This window comes from Anser anser, assembly GCF_964211835.1.
Source record: "Anser anser genome assembly, chromosome: Z".
Classification (NCBI taxonomy): domain Eukaryota; kingdom Metazoa; phylum Chordata; class Aves; order Anseriformes; family Anatidae; genus Anser; species Anser anser.
Window position 1 is genome coordinate 75,279,078 of NC_139723.1, and position 23,158 is coordinate 75,302,235.

The following is a 23,158-nucleotide window of genomic DNA, read 5'->3' on the forward strand; positions in this document are numbered from 1 at the left end:
ACTGCAGTGAACGTGGATTTCTTGTTATTGCTGTTTAAAAAGAAAAAAAACCAACACACAGTAACAAAAACAAACAAAAAAAACACAGAGAAATCATAATGTGCATAACATTGATAACATTGATAGTAATTTTCCTCTGGCAGAGGAGAGTCAGTTGGATATAATAAGCATAAATTCTGTTATGTCTGAGGAGGTTTCACCTAATTGTCTTAAATCATTTGCATTACTCTCAGACCATAAGCATTTTTATCTCACTACTTGCATAGGAATATTACATTACTTTCAATTACATTTAGGAACCAGTCACTGTTCTGAATTTTCTAATCTCTGAGGTAATCTTTTTTTCTTCAATGTTGGTTTTTTTCTTTGAATTGTCCAGAAACTTCTGAATAATGTTTTACGTTTTGCAGTATCCAAACTACTCACTGTGATTGAACAAAGGAAATTTCTCCTGTGAATTAACAAAGGAAATTTCTTATTCTTTTGCTTTTACCAGTTTAGGAACTCGTTGTTTGAATCTTTTGGGATTTCAGCAGTTCATGGGGGACAGTGAAATGACCTCCGATTTGATTGATGAAGGAAAGGAGCTAATCAGAAGAGGTATGTTAGATTCTCTATCCTGTTCTTCGTAGAAAGTATATTGCATGTTTCCATGTCTGAAGTGTTGGGGGGGAAAAAAAAAGTATATAGCTTTTCAGTGTTATGAATGGTACTGAGGCAATCTACTTACTGCACACAACGCAACAGATTCACAAGACAGGTTGCTGTGTAAACACTGTTGGACTTCATTGACATCTGAAGTAAAATATCAGCTTTATTTGTACAGTGTCTATAATTTTACAATTCAGTTAGGTGGTGTTCCTTTGAAGTCATTAGTGATCTAATAATACCTGAACAGGTGCAGAGATCCTGTTTAATCTGTCATAAAGGATAGTTACCGTTTAAATTGTCTTAATAATAAACAAACTCATTTCAGTCTCTGTGTGTGTCTGACCTGTCCAAATTCCATCGTTCCCTTTAGGATTTTTTTTGCCTGAAATCTGAAATATTTCTGTTAACTATTGTGTTTTATCACAGTAAGCATGTTCTGTAGAGTTGTAGTTATCAGCTGTTTTGGAGAGCTCAGTTTTTTTGTTAATTTTTTTATTGAAAGAGTTCTTGTTTAAAGCTGGTTGTGGTCCTGAGTAAAGGTTCAGAAACTAAAATCTGTGGATAAAATGTTATATTATGCAATACTTTTACTTCTCCTTTCATACTCTATTAGAAACAAAACTAGCTAGATTAATTTAGAGGGGTCTTTTTTTTTTGGTAATCGGGAAGGGTGTCACTTACTCCCCCCAACAACAGATTACTGTTTCTTTGGCATTGTAATGTTACACTTCCAACTGAATAGCAGATAATTACACAAACTATATCGGTCATGCTTTAGGCTTCCCAGAACTTCAAAAAGGTTTTGATTTAATAACACTCAAGTTTCTTCTTACTGTTCTTCTTAATGTTATACTTCTTCCAGTCATTTCTTCAAGTTTATTCTTGCTTTGCCAACTGGTATCCAAATGTTACGTCTTGACAGAAGATATCAACATGATGAATTGATTTTAATGGGAAACTCCATAGTGATAGACAAGCAGCTTTGTCTTTGGCTGTATTTAATTGTATGAGTCATGTGTTCAGTAAGAACCCTGGTAGTTAACGCTGGGTTTTCATTCCCTTTGTTTAAGAAAAGTCTGTCGAATAACTATTTTTTTGGTACATAGCTGGACTTTTTTTTTTTTTTTTCTTAGAGAAAAGAAAAAGACAAAGACAGGAAGAAGGTGAAAACAGAAGAAGGGTATGAGCATATTTTCTCTAATCATAATTTTAGTATAGTACAATATATGCTAGGATTTGCCATTGCTATTTAATTCATCCTGAACCATTTGACAAAAAATATACATATCCTCCAATAACTGTTGGAATCAGTTTAATCTTGCAGAATAGTCATGGCTGGGGGAAAAAGATAATGTACATGATCATTTTAAAAGATGAGAGGTTGATTGTGGTCATGCTACTTGGACACTCTTGTTACTCAGTGTGCTATTAGAAAGACCTATGCCTATTGGTGTAACAAATGTATCTCCTTTTAAGCAGGTTCCCAGTCTGTAGTTTTCAAAATAATCTTGAATGGCTTGCTCCCAGTCCCTTCTGTTGATACTGCTCTGCTTGAAATAACTGTAGAGTTGCAGTGTTGGAATATTCACTTAAAATGGGTACTGTGCGCTCTCCTAAACTTACCTGTTTTGTTTGCTCATTAGTTATAATTGGCACAGGTTAATTTTTTTTTCAGAGAAGGGAATTATACTAAGACAGAATAAGTGCTGTTGCCACTGAGTAACAAACAAAATATTTCATTCAAATCTTTTCCAGTGCTTATTGAGTTGAAAGATTGTAAAACCATATAATGGCTTGGGTTGGAAGGGATCTTTAAAGATTATCTAGTTCAATCCCTGTGCTACAGGGAGGGATGCCACCCACTAGAAGATTTGGTTGCCCAGGGCCCTATTCAACCTGGCCTTGAACACCTCCAGGGATGGGGCATGCACAGCGTCTCTGGGCAACCTGTTCAGTGCCTCACCACCCTCTGAGGAAAGAATTTCCTCCTAACATCTAATCTAAATCTCCCTTCTTTTGGTTTAAAACCATTCCCTCTTGTACTACCATTATCTGCCTGAGTAAATAGTTTTTCTCCATCTTTTTTATTAGCCCCCATTAAGTACTGAAAGGCTATAATAAGGTCTCCCTGAGCGTTCTCTTCTTCAGGCTGAACATCTCCAGCTCCCAGACTTCATAACTAGAAGAGGTACTCCAGCCATCTGGTCATCTTTGTAGTCCTCCTCTGGACCTGCTCTAACAGATCCACGTCTTTCTTGTGCTGGGGGCCCCTGACCTGGGTGCAAGTGGGGCCTCACAAAGGCAGAGTAGAAGGGTGCAAACACCTCCCTCAACCTGCTGGCCGTGCCTGTTTTTGTGCAGTCCTGTTGGCCTTCTGGGCTGCAAGCACACACTGCTGGCTCATGTCAAGCTTCTTGTCCAACCCCTAAGTCTTTCTTGGAAGGACTGCTCTCAATGGGTTCTTCTCCCAGTCTGTGCTCATTTCTGGGATTGCCCCAACCCAGGTGCAGCACCTTGCACTTGGACTTGTTGAACCTCGTTAGGTTCACATGGGCCCACTTCTCAAGCTTGTCCAGGTCCCCTTGAATGGCATCCCTTCCTTCTGACGTATCAACTGCACCACTCAGCTTGGTGTCATCTACAAACTTGCTGAGTGTGCACTTGATTCCACTGTCTGTGTCATTGATAAAGACATTAAACAGCCCCAGTCCCAAGACAGACCCCTGAGGGACACTACTTGTCACTGGTCTTCACCTGAACATAGAGCCATTGACCACCACTCTCTGGGTGTGGCCATCAAGCCAATTCCTTATCTACCGAATGGTCCACCCTTCAAATCCATCTCTCTCCAATTTAGAGATCAGGATGTTGTATGGGACCATGTCAAAGGCCTTACAGAAGTCCAGGTAGATGACGGTCGGTCTTCCTTGTTGACTCATGCAGTTTCCCCATCACAGAAAGCCACCAGATTGATCATGCATAATTTGCCCTTTGTGAAGCCATGATAGCTGTCTTGGATCACCTCCTTGTCCTGCATGTGCCTTGACATTGCTTCCAGGAGGATCTTCCCAGGCACAGAGATGAGGCTTACCAGCCTGTAGTTCCCCGGGTCCTCCTTTCTACCCTTTTTAAAAATGGGAGTGATGTTTCCCTTTTTCCATTCACCAGGGACTTCACCTGACTGTCACGAATTTTCAAGTATGATGGAGAGAGGCTTGGCAACTCCATCAGCCATTTTCCTCAGGACCCCCGGATCCGTGCCATCAGGCCCCACAGACTTGTACCTGTTCAGTTTCATCAAGTGGTCTTGAGGCTGCTTTTTGCTTGCAGTAGGAGGGACTTTGCTCTCCCAGCCCTTGCCTAGATGTTCAGGGGCTTGAGAGAGACATGGGAAGTCTGACTAGCAGTGAAGGCTGAGGCGAAGAAGCTGTTGAGTACCTCAGCCTTCCTCATGTCTGTTGTTACCAGAATATAATTCAGGCAGCTTCAGTTAAGCAGCTTCAGTTAACTGTAGCTTTAGTAATTGATTTATAGCATTTGGAATTTCATACAGTCACAATCAGAGAGAAATCCAGAGCATACATGTGAAAAATGAAATGACTAAAGGGGAAAATATTATTTACAGAAAGGCAAGATAATTCTGGGACTAAAACCTCTGGGTTCTTCAGGCTCAGGGAAACTTGCCTTCAATTTTTAATAACAGCCAGTATTGCAAAGACCTTTCTTCTGATGATCCCCTCAGCACCCTACATCCCATAATTTAGGACTTGCCCTTTATACAAAGTGATGTAGTAGTAAATGCATGACGTATTTAGTATACACTGAAATGATCTGACATAAAGCAACCATTTTAGTTTCAACTACAAGCTCAATTTCAGATATTACCTGTTTTTTAAATTTGCATTAAATACTGTAGCACATCCATTCTTGAAACTTCTGGGGCTTTTGAGAGTATTATTTTTTACTGGATTACGATTAAATGTTTGATCTACAGCTTTGAACTATAAGATTTGATGGTGTAAATCAGTACAGTAACTTTTGAGTATACCAGGGATCCGTATATGAATCTGAAATACATCGAAGTTAGTGGAGCAATTGGAAAAACTTCTATTGATACATGAAGTTATCTCCTAAAAAGAGCAGGTGATATTTTTTTTTTCTAGTACTTCATACTACTCCATATTAAAAAGATTAAATGCTAAAATGTTAGATGATGGAATGGAAGAAAAAGAATAAGCTTAGTAAAAATAACCTTTCAATTTTTTTTGTCTGTGTATTTTACAAATCTACCACTAGATGGAAGGAGAAATAAGAAAACAGGAATGTTTGTCTTATCACCGTAACTTAGAGCATTTGAAGAACTTTGTAGATTTAATATGTAGCTTGTTTCCTCTGAGACATTCTCTTCTAAAGAACATTTATTGAAACTGGTTTTGTGAAGGGACTTACCTTGAGTTTAAAACAAGAGTTTTTGCTGTATAAAGATATCAAACATTAACTTTTTTGAAGTATTACTTTCATAGTATGTTGTAATTGACCAATTAGCTTTAAATTGTGGAATATCTCTTGATGCTAGGTGTGCTGTAGTTGCGTTACTCTTTCCTCACAGCTAATGTTTTTCTATTTTGTCTTTTTCTAGGAATGGAAAGAGCGGTATGGAAATAGAGAGGATTCTACCAGAAACAGGGTTGTCCACACAGAACAAAAAGAATCCAGTTTCTCAGAGACCAATACCAATAGACGTAAGTTTTGTGTGTTTTTTTTTCTGTTGTTGTTCTGAGTGTATGCATTTTTGTTTGTTTTTAGGTTTTTAATATCTTGTCTGCACAATTACTGGCTGTGTAAGAAAGACTAAATAGTTTCCTTTTGTTTTAGATGATGTGCTGATACATTTCCTTCCGTGGCATAGTGCTGTCTTGTCTGTTAAAGACACCTGAAAAGAGTTCTGTGTTTCTTCCTGTCTTTTGACCAGTTGAGGTTGCAGATTCTGGCTGGTCTCAGTTACATGTTTTTTTTATGAGACATACATTGATTGCAGTCAGCATTGCAGTTTGTAACAAAAATACTTTATTTAGGACATGTCTTGAAGTTGGAAGATTTAAATCTTTACATTTACCTTTTCTAGTTACAAATGAATTCGTTCAGACTGGAATAACCAGATGAATGACCAACAAATGTAAAGGCAACAACATACATGAGTGCAAGCATGTTCATTTAATAACACATGTTAAACTATTGATGGTTTAGATTCTTATATGTGCAGTATTATTTCTTGTTGAAGAATAATAATGTTGAGAGAAAAATCTTTGAAAACAAACTTTCATTGACTGCTTTAAGCTTCCAAAAAGTTGACTTGTCCTTATGTCATTATTTGTAGTGATGTTTTTAAATATATTTTATGTGATCTTGTAAGCTAACAACAGGTGAGAAATGTAACTGAACAACTAAGTATGACAGGTTGAATTAAGCAAAGCTGAAAGAAGTTTACTAAATAAAAGGGAAAAGATTCAAGGCAAGAGCTTTCAAACAATTTATTTTTTTTAAAAAGGTAAGGAAAAGTGGGAGGTAGGGAAGCTTTCAACATACTTTAGAGACAGCTGGTAGATTTTTTTTCCCCCCATTTTTTTTCCAACAACAGTTGGAAACCCAAGTTTTCAGTGGTAGACAAACTGAAATTATTTTAAATTACATTTTAATATTAACCATATGATTGTGCAGCATTCTAATACCAAAACAAACTGTATGCACTGGCCTAGTGAAGGTGGCAGTGAATTGCAAAACAACTGGTTATTTCACTAATTTGTTTGATTTCACTAATTTGTTTGTTTTGAAATGGATAAATCCACAGAAAAAGAACAGAAAAAACTCCAGGTAAATTTTATACATCTCTCTCTCTCAGCTAGTTCAGTTAAAAGTGGAAAGTAGGAAGAAGAATGGATGCTTTATTTATTTACTTCTAAGTAATATTTGTTTATAACTTTTTTCATTTTCTTTTCATTTTTTGCAAACTAGATCTCATCCTAGTTGAGGAGAAAATGAAGAGTTGTAGTCACATAGCTCTGGAAATTAAAAATAAAATCCAAATAACCTACAAATTTGAGAATGTAGCCAGATTCGGTTTAATACTGAATTTACTCCTGGTAATTACTCTCACGCTTTATCTGAGATACTAGCAAATTATTACACTGTTTTTTATTGTGTTTTTTTTTTTAAGTTTGATGTTTCAACACACTCTAAGGTGTACATAGACCAAACAAGTGTCTTTCCTTTCTTTTACCTATTCAGCACTGTCAAAGTACACCCGATCAAATGGTAGGACTGAGAGAGACAGAATAGAACTTCTCCAGGATGCAGAACCTTTGGATTTTAATGCAGACTCAATTAGTGATGACCCTCTTGAATCAGACTCTGGAAGGTGAGGAATCTCTGTTTTATTTAGAATTAAAAATTAAAAGATATTAGCTCATATCTCCTGATCTGTAAAAGCTATATTGGATGATTTTGTAATAATAGCTTTGTAAACAATATTTGACTCTCACTAGCTCTTTTCTTTTTCTGCCTTCTCCACAAAGTTATGAAAAATGTTTTAAAACCAGTCCAAAGATGAAGGCTTTTTCATTTTTATTTTTTTAGAAATGTTTGAGTTGAACATAAATTTGTATGTTGGTGTAATGTGAAAAATATTGCTTATAAATACAGAAGTAAAAGACTGGAAGAATGACCTACATACGTCCAATATGTACCTCATATTGGACCTCAGTCTTATAGTACTTCAGAAAGCTTACTTGATTTCCCTGTATAAAAACATCATAAAGAACTGCAGGAAACGAAAACAGAGTATTATAGGGCCAGTAGTTGCAGGAATGCAGCTGGGGATCAGATCTTGAGACTAGTGAAGTAAGTGAAAATCTGAACCTACTGAACAAAAACTCTTGGACTGTATGGTGTAGCTCTGTGTATAATAGAGAATTCTGTGATTCTCTGAATGTGTTTGCAACTCTAAATGTTCTTAGTTGTGAAACAGAGTATCTTACTGGCTGCTAGGCTCTGCTTTATATTGAGGAAAGAAGTAACACATTTAATGGATGCTTTTTTTACTGAGGCTGTTATGATTTAGAACCTTTTAACGATAAATCATTTTAAACTTCCTTATAAGAAGTTATACTTCATGTTATTTTTCAGCTTAAATTAGTGTATCAAATCCAATAAAAATTCAGAAGTGATTTCTGTTGAGTTACATCTGTAACGTCAGCAAATAAATGCTAGTTCAAAAGCACGTAAAGAATGCTGTTAAATTACCCTACTGGTTTCTATGGATTGATTCAACAATGTTAGATTATAACAGCAACTAACTTGTATAATCTAGTGTCACAACATTTCAGAAGCTTGGGGTTGTTTGCTTTGTTCAAGTACAAGAGCTTAAAGAGGAACTAGCCTTGCAGTTCTAAGCATTGACTTTCTAAACAGTGCATGGAAGGGGTAATAACCTACAAAAATGTATGTAGGCATTCTTATAATTATTTTGAGGCAAATACTTTTCAAGTACATATCTGAAGTCTTCTGGCAGCTACGTGATCCTTGCAGAGCATTCTGATCTTTTGCTTTAAAAAGGAAACCTGGAGCCAGAGAGTTTAATTGAGCCTTCTTCTAGTAACCTTCATTTCATAGAGTCAATAAATCAAGAGTAATTCCATTTAAAATCTCAAATCACTTAAAGATAGTTTGTATAACATTGATTTTTTTTTTTTTTTTTTTTTTTTAATGATAGCTCCTGCAATAGTTATGAATGTTCTAGGACATTGTAACAGCTCTAGGGAGGCTAAGTTCTGGTTTTGTGTCTAGGTTTTGCTAAGTACTGCAGACGGGAAGTACATTGTGCTTGTATCAGATTTTACTTGTGCCTTCTAAATCCTTTTGAAATATATATGACCAATAATTTGTGAAGATTCCTTTTCTTCCTGCTAAGTATGCAGCCATTTGTTTTAATTAATCTTTATATGCTTCCTAGGAATACAATATGTTCTGTTAATCACCCAAACAAGAAACTTTTGATGCTGGTTTTTAAAAAGTTTGTACTATTTAACAAAAGCATTCAACTTCTTTCCTTTGTAACAGGAAGCAAAGTTCTTTAAGACTCCCTTTATTCATATCACATATATGTTTTTTTGATCAGATGAGATTTAATTTAATGACCGCATAAAAAATTCTCATGGAAAGAGTAATTCAGTAGAACTTCAGATCTTGTAACAATCATTGAGACTAAACAAACAAAGTGTGCAGTGAGGGTTGTATGTATTCTCGGGTCTTTATTCTTCTTTCTCCTGTGATACTCTTTCATACTTAAAATTCGTTCTGCAGGTACCAGCCTGGTGGAAGATACCTGTCAATGTCTCGAAGCGTAATATTTGATGATGTCTAAACTCAAAGCTAAGGAAAATTCAGTGGACATGTATTTCCTAATCATTGCTTGGAAAATACTGTATTTACGATATATCACAGAAATAGAGAAGACCATTTTTGTTTTTAAAATAATAATGAAGGAGCAACTATATTTTGAAAATGCACATGTATTAGAACTTTACCACTTATGACAAGAATATGCTTCTTCTATTGTAGATGTTATTGTATGTCCATGCGGGCTTTTGTGTAAAGACCAAAAGGAGAAAACTAATTATTAAGTTAATAGAGAATAAGCTTCATAATATATCTAGGGCTCAACTTGAACAGTAACATTTAAGTTTTAAAAAAAACGTTTTTGGAAGGATTTTTTTTTGTATTTGAGCAGATGCTATGAGAGTATCTTGAAGCATCCAAAGTGCAGTTACATCAGTTATTATAATAAACATTTTCTAACTTTTTTTCCTATTTGAACTTTTATGCCTAGTCCAAAATCTGCTGATTTAAATTAAGGCTTCTTTTGGTTTCAGTGGTCTTTGAATCAGACCCTGGATAGGCAGAAAATGTAATGGCAGGCTTTGTTCATAAATCTCGCTGGCATAAATTTTGGAGCAATGTGTATTGATCAAGAAAGGTAACTGTTTTTTTCCGTTTCCAATGCTGTATGAAGATAAATGATTTTAGCATGTGTAAATATTTGAATATGGATGAGGGTTTCACCATTGTATGAACATATGTGCAATAGCAAGAATACATTCATAAAGATATGTCTGTGTAAGATTTTTACAGTTGTAACTGTTGAAAATCTTGGCATACTGATGGTTTTTTTAAGTGTAAAAGAAATCTAATAGGAAAATTGAGTTAAATTCTGAAACTTTATAATATGCATACGATTCAGGCACGACTTACAATTTTAGAGTATTTCTGCAGAAGAAGGGAAATACATAGCATGACTAGATAATGGTAAACACTTTTTGTGCCCCAAATGCCCTGGTTGCATTACGTATCTGTTTTTAAGGTGCCTGTATTTTGCAGTAAGTTGTTGCAAAAAGAATAAATGCTTACTCATTTAAATGCCGTTCAAAAATGCCAATTACTAACAGTGTAAAAATGCTTCTCATTAATTTCATTGGTGTAGATAGATTTTTGAATTGTAGCTAGTTGAATGAAGTTTGAAATATAAGGTAAAAGATATGGTCATACTCACGACATCTTGTGAAATTTGATTAACTTAAAATGTAGCTTTATTGGAATTTGTCTTATATCTTTACCACTTGGAGTTTTCTGAAGTGCTTATTGCAAAATGATGTTGAATACTGAAAGAGAACATGCTTCTATCATAAATTCTCACCATGCTTAAAAAGACAGGCAACCCTTAAAGCATCTGGGACTGAGTTATTACGAAAAGTAAATTTTCATGAATGAGATGTTCTACTAATTCTTAAAAGTAGTCTTTGTTTTCTGAAGTAACTGTTAATGGAAATCTAACTACCTCCTGTGATTTAGTACATTATATGTTCTAACAGTAGTGGTATTTGTAATATATCAATCTGCCTGTTTTAAAACACTGTATTGTTATTATGAAGGAGGAGAAATACTCTACTTGTGTAGAAATAATTATGTAAATAAATGGGCAGGCATAAAATAACTGTCAGTTTCCTTCATAGGTGAATACACTGAATGACAGCTATGCCTGCATGTGTCCAAGCTCATGCAATTTCCACTTTACCTGTAAGAGGGCACTTTTTTAGTTTGTGCATTTTGTGTATTGTAAAAGCTTGATCAAAATCTTATGGCTGTATCAGGAACTGTAAGTTGAGAAAGAGACACTTTTTTAGTGCAGGCAGTTCGTTAGGAACTTTATAATAGCACCTATTTAATTTATAGTAGCTACGTTTAGAAACACTATCTTGTATCCAGCCTTATCTGAAAGGGGATGTATGTTTTGGACATCCATCAACATGAATGTTCCAAGACTTTATATTTCTATTTTTATAACTTGTATTTCATTTAACTGCCCAACAGTTTTTGTGAAAATATGTGAATGAAATAAAGGTGCAAGATCTTAATTTAACTCCTGAAATGTTACTACAAAGGGATCTAATTCAGTGCTAGTGGCAAAGTCACAGAAGGGATGTTTGCTTATCTGAATACGTGTGAATTATTCTTATCTAGCTGCAGTTTACTTCAGAGCAATGGTTTAAGCCTTCTCAGGGCTTGATTTTTCCCCTCTCAGAAATCAGTGGAACAGTTGCTAGCAGAATTTCCTATTGAAACACAGTAAGGATTTGATATACAAAAGCTAACTAGTCCCTGGTTTAAGTCCTCTGAGCAGTTTTCATGGGGTTATAGTGATTTGAGGAGCTGACTTTATAAATTAATGGCAGTGGGGTTTCAGTTGCTAATACAGAAATTCTGAGCTCATTGAGATGGGAATCCACTGACCTTTTTTTGGATGTTGAAGTGGAGTAATGGAGTAACCAATGGCTGCTTTTTGAAAGCCCAGAGCTCCTAAAGTATCTCAAGAGTTCTTCCCTGGTTTGTTCTTGGAGATCCCCATTGTCACATCATGTAGCCCCTGGATATTGGGAGCTTAAATAAAGAGTTGACAAGTGAAGGCACTATTTTATCTATGTGTTCATTACCTACCAGCAGTTACTCTTGCTCTAAGTAAGTGCAATTCGTAGGCTGATTAAAATGTTTCAAAAAGTAATTTTTAGAGCAGATGACTAAATCTGGAAAACTTTCAACAAAAAATGCAGGATACAATTATAAAAGAGTGTTGTAGAAATACACTGTATGCCTGCATGACACGTGCTGCATACCTGAGCTAGTTTTAGACTAATTTGGTTACTGCTAATACAAACAATGCAAAACTTTTGCTTGGGAGATAAGTGCCTGAGGATTTAAACACCCCTTCTCCCCCCACCCCCAACCAAACTCAGCAAGAGTTCTTTGAATTCTACTCCTAATAGTAGCCTAAAATATTTATATAAAAATAAATTAAAATCAACTTTGGTTTGTTTAAGCAGTGATTGTAATATATGCTAATGATTTTCTTGCAGCATATATGATACTCTGGATTAGATGATTTAAAATAAAACTGCCTTGCAAAGTGTGCTTTTTGGAAACCGAATGTTAGCTTATTGATTTTGTCAGTATACAGTCATATTTATTTCAATTATATCTTTCTTTGCAGTCTCGCTTTTTTAATTACTGAGCAGCCAGGGTATACTTTGATTTTATCATCATTAGCACACTTTCCTCAAGCCATGGACACCACCACCACCACCCAAAAAAAAACCAGCAGAACAACAAACATACCAAAAAACAAAAACACCCAAGCTAAGTACAAATGTTTGAATATTTTCGAGTCCGATACGTAAACCAGTGAAAAGAATCTACATAAATTGACATGAACTTTGAAAAGTGGAAATGAAGACAGTAACTACTTTAACACTCTGTCAGTGCTGGATTTCTTTAAAAGTATGGAGAGCAAAAAGCTCTAGTCAAACTTCCTGTTCCTGCTAGATCTGTGTTTCTGTTTTCAAACATTTAGAAATATACACATTCTGATAACTACATTAAGAAGTGAGTCCTCTGCGCTTGAAGTAAGGTGCAGCTCGTAGCGATGTGAAGTGAGGAAGTCTTTCTATGAGGGAACATAAAGGAGACATTTAGCAAACTATGTAAAGGACATAGGGCAAACTATGATATATTTTATCGCTTAGGTACGATAGCAAACTATACTACTGTAACTTACACTACTGGAGAAATCACAGTATATATAATATGTCTTTGTTTTGCAATCAGGCACCTGTAAAATAAATTGTCTTTAACAGTATTAATGGGAGTAGTAGAAAGCTGCTAACTTTTCAATATTATTGTTATTTTAAATCACAAGCATGATGAGTTTTAGTTATGAACTATTAACAATGGTTATGCTGATTTTCTGTAATTATAATTTTATTAAATTTATCTTAGAATACTGTAAGTGTTTTATGAGAAATACGTTACTTTGTTACAGTTTTCATTATTGTTGTTAATTACTTGCAATCTGAAGGGCATTTATGATACCAAACAGAGATCACTTCATGAAGGAAGACTTTTTATGAGGCTTAAGGAAATCTGGCCTATTCATAACAGAGTAATGTTTGAATCTTAAACAGAAACATTAATTATTGCACATATTCTCTCCTAGCTTTTAACTTTTTTTTAAAATTCAAAAAATGATTGATTTTTACAGAACAACTTATTGGTGAATCTTGTAAACCTTTTGAAATTTTACATTCCTTTTCCCTAACGGGCTCTGCAGGAATATGTGCTGCTTCATGGCAGTTCTATTAATACTAATTGTGTTAGATAAATACTAATCTGTGCCTCTAATTAAGTAGTCTAGACTGAAGCTGAGACACTCCTACACCACTTATGTTAATAGAAACCCAGCATTCCTAGCAGAATAGCACCTCGAACTAGATCCCTTTCTAGTATATTGATTGCTGTCATTGATTGTTGCATTAAATTTGGTATCTTCTGTTTCAGTCATATGGTAATCACCATCAGGTTTGTTCTTTGTTTCTATTAAAGTGCACTGGAATGTATTCCTCAGCATGTTTAATTTTGTGTGTGTGTGTGTTAGTTGTAATTGGCAGGCAATAATAATATGCAAATTCAGTTATTTCTTCAGGATAATATTGTTATATTTGACATTTCTATGAATTATGATAGTTTGATAGCTGTCACTGTAGAAATTATTTTCTGTAGAAATATCTTATGTTTCTATGGAAGTATCTGGAAGACAAGGGAAATTATTTTTAAGTATAGCTATAGTAGTAGAAGACATTTATTCTCCAGTGTATTTCGAGGATAGGCTGTAGGAGTGCTGCTTATGGATAGACTAGCTTTTGCCTTATGATGCAAGTATGTGTGGATAAAACCTTGTTTTGGAATTCACTGAGTTATAAATTTTTCTGTGTATTAAATTATTGATGTACTGGATATATTTTTGAATTGTATGTCAAAGAGTTAAGTTGGCATGAAATAAATCATTTCTGCAATATATTTTTCCCTGGTGTATTTTAGATATTCAGACTTCTCTGTAATGTTTTCTGATAAGTGATCTCAGAGAAATTCAACCTATTCCTTCCTTCCAGCTAGAAATTAAGTTTACTTTAGAAGACAATCCAACCATGGTTTTGTCACCTTTTTTGTGTCTTCTTTAAAGCAGATTTAAAAGGGAAAAGAAGGGAAGATTTAAAAGGAAAGAAGCCTGCATAGCTGGACATACCATTGTCAGAGCCCAGGGCTGAGACACAGCGCTTTAGGTCCAGTCCCATTCCTGACAGGTTGCCCAAGCTTCTGTGAACACAGGGAGGCTGTAAGCTTCCCACAGCGCCTGAAGGGACCCTGTAAGGAGCCTGTATGTTTCTGGGGCTGACTGGACCCCTTGTACTTTTGGGGGGCAAAAGGTGGGGCAGAGGGTATGGCTCCTACATCCTTCCTTCCTTTTCCTCCATCAGGCTGGAACAGAATTCCTTCTAGATGTACCCAGCTGATACTGAGAAGAGAAGCAAGTGAAAGTGAAGAAAGAGTTAACTCTCTTCTTTTAGTACTTGTATATTTATTGGTTTTGTCTTGCCAAAAAAAAAAAAAAAAGGAAAAAAGAGAGAGGATGAGAGAGGTTTTCTTTAATAATGTATATATTTTATTGTCTCTGTACAGATGCAGTGGCAGTACATGTTTTTAGGCTTCCTTTTTCATTCTGCTGAAGCATTATTTCCCTTGAGAGATACAGGATTATCTTCTGGATGTAATAAATTGAAGTCATACCCTGGAGCAAGTAATAATTCATTGTATTAGCACATCAGAATATTTGCAACAACTGAGATTGGTGTGACTGCTGTATTTGATTCGTCTCTTATATTTGATCTGCAACTGCTGTTTTAAGTAAGTTGTAGGACACATTTTGTCCTCTCAAGAGCAGGGTCTGCCATTGCTGCAATAGGAATGACTCAGAACTGTTTGGAGGGACTCCTCCTGTCCCACCACTTCTAGAATGTTATCCATTCTCCCTCCTCGTTACTGTGCTACCAAATATCTTTTCTAGATCTTTTTGTTTAGCATTTTTTGTATTTGTGGGCTCAGGATAATGTTATAAATGACACGTAGATGTTATGAAAGGTTAGTAACAAAGCTGAGTGGACCAAATGGAGCCATCTCATTTATCACATTCCAGGAGATGTCATTCCTTTATTGACAAGAGACAAGACAGGAGTGGCAGAATGATGTTTTGTGTATGCTTTTTTCTTTTTTCCACAGACAATTTGGATATTGAATTGAGTTACTCTCAGCATAGTTCATCAGCCAGATGCTTCCTCCAAACTTACTGTGATAAGGTAGCTATTGTAAGCTTAACCCTACAGTTCAAAGGGGGGAGTTCACTCTGCATGGAATATTAACTTTCTGTTATTCATTGTCAGATTTTTACTTGCTTAGAGAGCTATATTGATTCTGTTTTCTAGTTCTCAGTGGTTGCTAACACCACTATCTCACATTCTTAGCAAAATGTTAAGTCTTTTGATTCAGTATTTGGCTGTGAATTGTCTGGGTTGTGAATTAACCTCACTCTGCCCTTCTCACTTCCCCTGTCTGCACAGTGCTGTGGTGTGCCTACCGCAGCCTAGTACTTGCTCGTCCCAGTCTGCTCCACATACTGTGATCAAGGTCTTATCCCTTCCTCTTCATAAACATCTTATCTTTTGCATCATCTTCTCATGCTTTGGTTCAATAGACACTGTTGCCATCAGGGTTTTTTTTTTGAGAGAGCTTTATTGACGTGGTCAGGGCCAGACTCAGACAGAAGATGCGATTTTTTTTCCCTTCTCAGAGAATGTGACCTGACCTGCAGAGAAAAATTCAGCTCAAACCCAGAGGTCAGATACTGGAGCAGTTTTATGAATGTAGGTTATGTACAACCAGTAAGAAAAGCTCCTGGGTTCCTTCCAGAGAAACAGCTATCCTGGGTAAAGGTGTGTACTTAAGTAGCTCAGTCAGGCTACATTAAAGCCAAGCTGAGGTAATGCCTAGACATCTTCTGTGGATACCTGCATATTCTTTCTCTTGTCACTCAGAGACATTCCTTCCATAATCACTGGTACTCCTGTAAAAACATTAAGATTTTTTAATTTGGAGGGTTGTGTTGTTTTTTAAATCTATAGGAATCAAGAAGAAGATAGAAAAGCAGAGTATTGCTCCTCCAAGTTTCAGCAAGCAACAGCTTTCAAGCCCAGGTTTCACCGATAACTAGTAAGTCTGTTGCAGGAGGCTAGCAGATGAGGCAGCCAGCGTGCCGCAGCATGACCCCCCTCGGAGCGGGTAGCTTGCGTGTGTCACACAGCATGTGGAAAGGAACGAGGCAAGGCGAACCATGGGCAGAGAGAGACACGACAGAGAGGAAGCGGGTTGAGAGGCGCAGCGAGGTGTGGGAGAGTCAAAGGATGGCAAAGAGGAAAGTGTGAGCTCTGCCTAGCCCTGGGCTAAGCTTACACCTTTTGCTGCTCACAGCCTCACCTAAAATGCTCAGTATGATGTCTGATAGCAACATGCTGACAGCTGGCTCTAGATGTTTTAGGATACTTAGTTCTGTGAGTGCAGAGCAGCCGTGAAGGCCCATAATGGGCTCAGTACTATGCAAGTGCACTGCAGATTTTGATTCTCTTACCTCAGGCATCTACCCTAAGCATAGCTCGTGGTCTGATGTTAGGAGTTCACCCCTGCACAGTTTCTTAGGAACAACATTTACTGCTGATCCCGATGAGCTTGATTCACCTCTCATCAAAATGAACGGGACCTTCATCACTAGTAGTATCAGCCCATGTCTGACATGGGTATTTCTTTGGAAACTGTTACTGAGATTGTCTGAAGGCATTAATGTATTTGAACAAAGGAGTAATATTAAACAAATCTTTAGATTAGCTGTACAGTCTAGATGTGGTATTCCTTAGCTAGTCAATCCTGCACAACCTGGTCCAGCTGTCTGTACTTGAGCAAGAGCATTGAACTAGGTGACCTCCAGAGGTCCCTTCCAACCTCAACCATTCTGTGATCCTGTGATCATACTGACGGATCCAAGCTATAAATTTCAACGTGGCAATTTGAGCTCATCAGATGTAAGGACAAGTGACACTTCCAGGTGCTTCGGGGTAGATGGGCAAAAACATTATGCTTCCAGAAGAGTGTGTTTAGCAACAAGGCTGAGAGTAACTGGCCCAATGCTACAATTAAATCCAAAACCAACAAAAACAGGCTTTTCATTTTTGCTGCAGTCTTTCAGCACTTTCAGAAAATGATAAGCTGTGGCAGTCAGTGAAATGATTCTTGAGTTCTAAAACTAACCATGTATTCAAGCAGTTGTTATTTCCTTGGATACTTACTCTCTTGGGATATTTCTTCATATCTCTATTACTCTGAAACTGAGAATCCCCCAAATCTCTAGTAGCTGCCACTTTGACTTTTGCCATACTATTAGGAAGGACAGTCGCCCTAGTTGGACCTAGAGAATAGTGGAAGTCTTTTTATAGATGTCTGTATAGAAAGTCAGATTTTTGTTGGATTTGACTTTTCCTTCTTTGTTGATCTTTTCAGATTTGTTCTGTTTGTGACTTTCTGCTGCTAGTGATCAGAAAGGAATAAAACTTTATGTGGCTCCAGAAGCCCACAGCTAAGTGACAGTGAAATACTGGGACATAGGACATTCCAGCTTGTGACCTGCTAGCAGTAGGAAACTCTGCTATGGAGCCGAGGCTTCATATTTCTATAGAAGGGCAGGAAGGATTAAGAGCATGAGCTGTGTAATGCCCAACTTCTCTTTCAAGAAGTTGTCAAGAAGTTGAGGTCTTTGAGTATGATGTTGGTGTGCCAGTCAGTCCATAAAACTGGGAAAGGCAAAACATCTGTTTGAGTGGGAAGAAAAGCGAGACTGTTTAGCTGGGTGCTGTTCTTAAGCATTTTAATTGCTACTTCTTTATGAAATATATCAATTACGAGTTCTATAAATTCTAATGTTTTGGAAGTTAACAAATGTGGATGACTTCTCAATGAATGCTATAGAAAGAATATATAAACTAATTTAACATTTAAAAAAATCACTAATTCTCCTGGATTAAAAAATAATCGTTGCTTATTATCACTGAAATTCATACTTGCAAGATTGGCTTACTTTCAGTGTATCCTTAAGTAGAAGGAGAATGTACCCTGTTTCAGTAGCCTTCCTGTCAGCTCTGTGTTTGACTGGCCCACTTAAAAGCTGCTACTTCATCCTGCACCGCAGCAAACTCTTCTGGACTGCTTACAGCTTTGCTCAATGTTGACAGGAAATCATGTGTTGCTTTTTAAGAGACCAGAGACAAGATAAGCATTGCAGTACCTGAAATAGCCTCATCATTCAAGTAAGACAAAGTCCTGCCTCCCATGAAATCATTGGAAGTCTTTATAAGTTCTAGAGAACAGATTATGCTGGTAGGTAAAATTTGAGTATTTATCTATCTACAGCAGCCAAAGCACTTAATGAGAAGCTTGTTCATCATAGCTCTAAATTCATCAGATCCCTGAGCTCAGTGTAACAATCCTTTCATCTTCCTCAGCAACTGGAGAGGCTGTCCCCAGAGCAGTCTTTCAGGTCTTAGGCTGACTCAGGCTTTGGTGATGATGGAGCAGAATTCATCAAGAGGATTTCTCCTCTCCTTTACCTTGCATTAGTGAGGGACTGGATTGAACTCTTAGCATTGGGCAGAAAGGGTTTTGTGTTTGTTTCAGTTTGGATCCAACTTTCGACAGCTGGAGAAAAGCCAGATGTCAGGAACCTCTGACTCAACACAGTCTCTTTCCAGGAAATTTCCATACTGGGAAAGTCTCCGGGCAAGGGCTTAAAAGTTGATGAATTTAAGTGTTGTAAACTTTGCAAAGGAAGCCTCATATCCTCCATGAGTTTCCCCAGTGCACTGACTTCTCAGTTGATCATTAAGGTGGGTGACTGATGCCTTACTCACACCAGCCACGGAAGATTTCTGACACTGATGACCAGGGATCTTCAAACCAAAAAGCCAAAACCTCGAGGAGAGAAAGTGTCACACCATCTAAATAAGAGATGAATTGCATTTTGTGCTTCTTTTTGTTTCCATGTTATTGATTTTGGGTCTTAGTTCTACCATGGAGCATTGGTAATGAATAGGGAACTACATTGGCTCTCCTCAGTGTCATGCCTGGAAATGTTCTTTATATTATTCCAAGAACAAGGTCCACAGGGGAAATCCCTAAGCTTGAAATGAGGGGCTGCAGGACTTAATTCTAAGCAGCTGTTTATCTAAATCTTCTTTTATTTTGCACCATTAGCTTTGCCTAGGAATAACGTGGTAAAGAATGGTATGTGCATGGGGAAGAGAGAGAGAACTTCCACTGGCTGGCTTTTGCAGCTGTACTGAGTTATTTAAAGCCTAGTATTGAAGAAGACACTATTTGGGACCATGAGGAAAACTGGTGGGCTTTACAGATAATTCAAGCTGCTTGAGGATCTGGACGCAGAAATCACTGGGAATGTGTACCTGTCCTCTGTGAACTTGTCTCTGGCTGGCAAATCTTTTTTTAATATTCATTAGTGTAGTCCTGGCAACCAGAGTACTTTTTACCTTGGTTGGGAATGTCTAATCTATTTTCATCCACATGATATTTACAATTTTTTTTTCTAAGGGAGGACAGTTTTAACATCTTGCCTGTAACTCATCCTCATTTCTTTTTCTTTTAGACTCTTCAGAGCCTAAAATTAACCTTTTATTCAGAAATGAATCTGACTGAGGAATGAGTAACACTTGATTTTTCACAGCACTGAGGCAAAGAATTCACTGTTCATTCTGATTCGGATCCAAGCTCTGACAATGACAGAACAGCTGGATGTCAGGAACCAAACCTCTCAGAAAGATCCCCTGGCAGGGGTAAGCCATTGTGTCCAATTTATCCTTTTTGTCCCTAACTAAGAAACAGACATCAATTACTGCCATGTAATCACAAATCCTCCAACAAAAGCTGGGAGCTCCAAATTTTCCAAGGGTCTAAGGCCCCATCTTTTTTCTTTTATCTGTTTGGTTCTTTATAGGCAACCAAGCACTGAGGTGATAGTGCAGATAGGAGTGTTTACTTGACACTCGTGTTAAAACATTGCTGAAAGCAGCAGAAGTAGCCTCAGGACTCTGCTCCTACCTTTGTCAAATCAGGCAGGGAGTGACACCAGGATCAGCTGGACTCCACACAGTGCCGATGCTGCTCAGCAGAGCCTTATGAGCTCAAGGAAGCTGCAGGGAGTAACACTGCATCCCCTGTTCTTGGCAGAGGCAGCCAGTGGTGAACCAAATGCACTTTTGCTAGAGTGTACACAATATTTACAGTAGTATGCTAATTAGTGTAGAATTTGCATTATTTCTGTAGTCTGATTCTGAGAAGCATTCAATTTTTGTTGTAACTGGGGGGGGGGGGGAACGTTTTATTATTACTTTTTAATGTATTTTATTTTCTTTTTTTGGTTGGCATCATCAAAAAAGCCATCTTGGGTAACATCCGGATTGTATGACTGTTTGTACAAAAACTTGTGAGGTTTTGTCCATCAGAAGATAGTGATTTCTTCCTGTAGATAATGAACATGCTAGATTATGCAATTTCTGGGTAGATAATGTTAAAAAATTCTTGTTAGCATTATCTGGCCTGAAATGCAGGAACAGTATATCAGAAACACAGCACTGTTTGTAGTCTGGTTGCTTGTCCATATAGCCGAAATACATTTTTCACTAACGTAAATCCATGTGAGACAATTTGGTTGCTTTGTTTTTAAAGAGAACATCTTCAGGCAGAAAATCTGTTTTAAAGATACTTAAATGCCAGTGTCCCGGACTCCATGCTGTGTAAAGGACTGCTTTCTGGTTCCTGCTGGTGATTTGTATAGGAGCAGTGTCTGGATCAACATCAGTGCCCCTAATGGAGATGCACAGAGACACAAGGAGTGAGACTGTCAGCTAGTCAAAACGGTTGGGGCCCAGGTGAGTAAATTTAAGAAGCAGAGTTACTGGGCTCTTCATCCCTATTGCATCAGTCCTGACTGCACATGTCAGACGCCACATTTCTGTAATCAGATGGAGCTTTGCTGGGGAGTGAAATTAAGACTTATCTCAAGACCTTCTTCACTAGTCAAAGGAGGATCGCTATCATATTATTACTTGGCCTGTGGAGCTAGAAAAACACTGGGGATCCTGCTACCATTTCTGCAGCATTGAGTGTACCTACCTCTCTGCATTCCCCTGTCAGGTGTGTTCTCCAGCACGTGCCCTCAGGACTGTGCCACCATTCAATGCCTCTCGGTTTCTTCCAACGCAAGACACGTAAGTATCTACTGCACTGTGCAAGGTAGGGTCATGAATGATCTCCTGGGAGTGGTGGTCACCTGCTCTAGTGGTACTCCCACCTAACCTGCAATTGGACATGAGCACCTGGGTTATGGAAGAAAAGCTTGTATGCTTTAATATAGATTTTTTAGAGGGAGGACAGAGGAAGAACAAGGCTTTCTGGTGTGAAGGAGAGAGCACATCACACCTGAGGAATATTTCCTTATCAGTTGAATAGGAGGATCTTTTCAGGAAGATCTGGATAACTGGTGCTGAATCTGCTGAGCATAAACAGTACATGCTCTCACCTCTATTTAAAATCATTCTTTGTTATAAGCTAAACATGGATCAAATGTGAAGGGAATGTCATACACAAAGACAACAACCCTGCAGCCAGTCTGGTAAAGAAAGGAGGACCATGGATAGAGACATCACTTGCCTAGCTTCCCAGCTAAGAACCACCCTCTACCGTCCCATTCCAAGGGAACTACACAAAAAGGTAATGCAGCAAAGCAGCCTCAATGCTGGTACAGATCTCAGCTCTGTGCCACCACAGGGATGTGAAAATAATGACACAAAACCTAACAACGAAACTTCCTTTTAATGCAACTTGCAGCCAGCACCACATGTAACACACTCGGAATGAGTCCGAGTGATGTTACAGGGTGTCTTTTGGCCCCATGCTGGGAGCTGGGTTTGAGGAAGCCTCCAAGCACATCTTTCCTTCTGTTGTACTCAAAATCTCATTTATGGTCAAAGAGGAAAAACACATTACGTATAAATAAAGCCAAGAATATGTTGGTAGTATATTTGAGTCTGTTATTTTAAGTTTAGATGTAATTGCTATATAAAAAGAAAGAATAAAAATGTAGTTAAAATACTTCAATATAGGGGAAAGTGTCAATAATAATAATAATAGAGTTAAAATTGTAGCACACTTCTTAGATTTTATCCATTTTCCTGGGATTATGCTCACTGTTCCATTGTTCCTCTGGGCCATAAAGTCACTATCTTTGACCTACAGTGATATTAACACTGTACATATGTAACATGACAGCTTCTGGTGTCCCTCAATGAGAAGATTTGTGTTGATGTTGCTGGTTTCTTCCTCACTCAGAGTTATTTGTATGTGCTTCCTAACATGCATTTGCACCTTTCTCCTTTCTCATTTGTCTGCAGGTTTACGTTAGAGCTGAATTTATATGTTGGAGGCTATTATTTCATTGTTCTCTTTGTTACCCCTAAACCCAGTCTTGTTGAGCTCAAGGTCTGCATTTCTCTGGATACTGAAGAGAGCCATGGAGTCTCCAGTGCCAAGCCTGTGCCCCAGTTTTTATCATTCCATGCCTGTACTGCTCTGTGCTGCAGCTTGCATCCCCACTTCTCAGGCCCTCTGCAATTGTGTCAGGCTGGTATTTCTCTTCCCTGCCTGCACCCTGCTAATCATAAACATCTCTTTATACGCAGAATTACTACTTGTTATCGCTATCTACAGAAAACTGTGTTTGTGCCCTACAAAGATAAACATTCTTAAAAACAAATTAGATGTAGGCATCTGGTCAGTTAGAGAAGTTGCTGTCACAGGAAAAAGTAAAACAAAGCTACAGGCAGATGAAGGAACTGTTCAGACAATGCAAGACTGGCAGCCTCATCCTGAAGCTTTGCAAGCTCAGCACAAAGCTGATGGT

The 23,158-nt window shown here is 37.6% G+C and overlaps 1 protein-coding gene across 12 annotated transcripts in view; it reads left to right on the plus strand.

Moving 5' to 3' along the window:
- LMBRD2 (LMBR1 domain containing 2) overlaps window positions 1-19,976 on the plus strand; it is a 41,550-nt gene extending 21,574 nt beyond the window's left edge. For 10 of the 12 annotated variants that reach the window (XM_083818502.1, XM_083818493.1, XM_083818495.1 and 7 more), the window contains 5 exons: window positions 497-600; window positions 1,785-1,831; window positions 5,291-5,393; window positions 6,937-7,066; window positions 9,010-14,109. In XM_083818502.1, coding sequence (XP_083674628.1) covers window positions 497-600; window positions 1,785-1,831; window positions 5,291-5,393; window positions 6,937-7,066; window positions 9,010-9,070 — 445 coding nt within the window. In that variant the 3' untranslated portion in view covers window positions 9,071-14,109. Of the gene's footprint in view, window positions 1-496; window positions 601-1,784; window positions 1,832-5,290; window positions 5,394-6,936; window positions 7,067-9,009; window positions 14,110-19,846 lie in introns of those variants that run through there. The other 2 variants (XM_083818494.1, XR_014577001.1) reach the window with 2 other exon arrangements.
- Window positions 19,977-23,158: the final 3,182 nt, after the last annotated feature.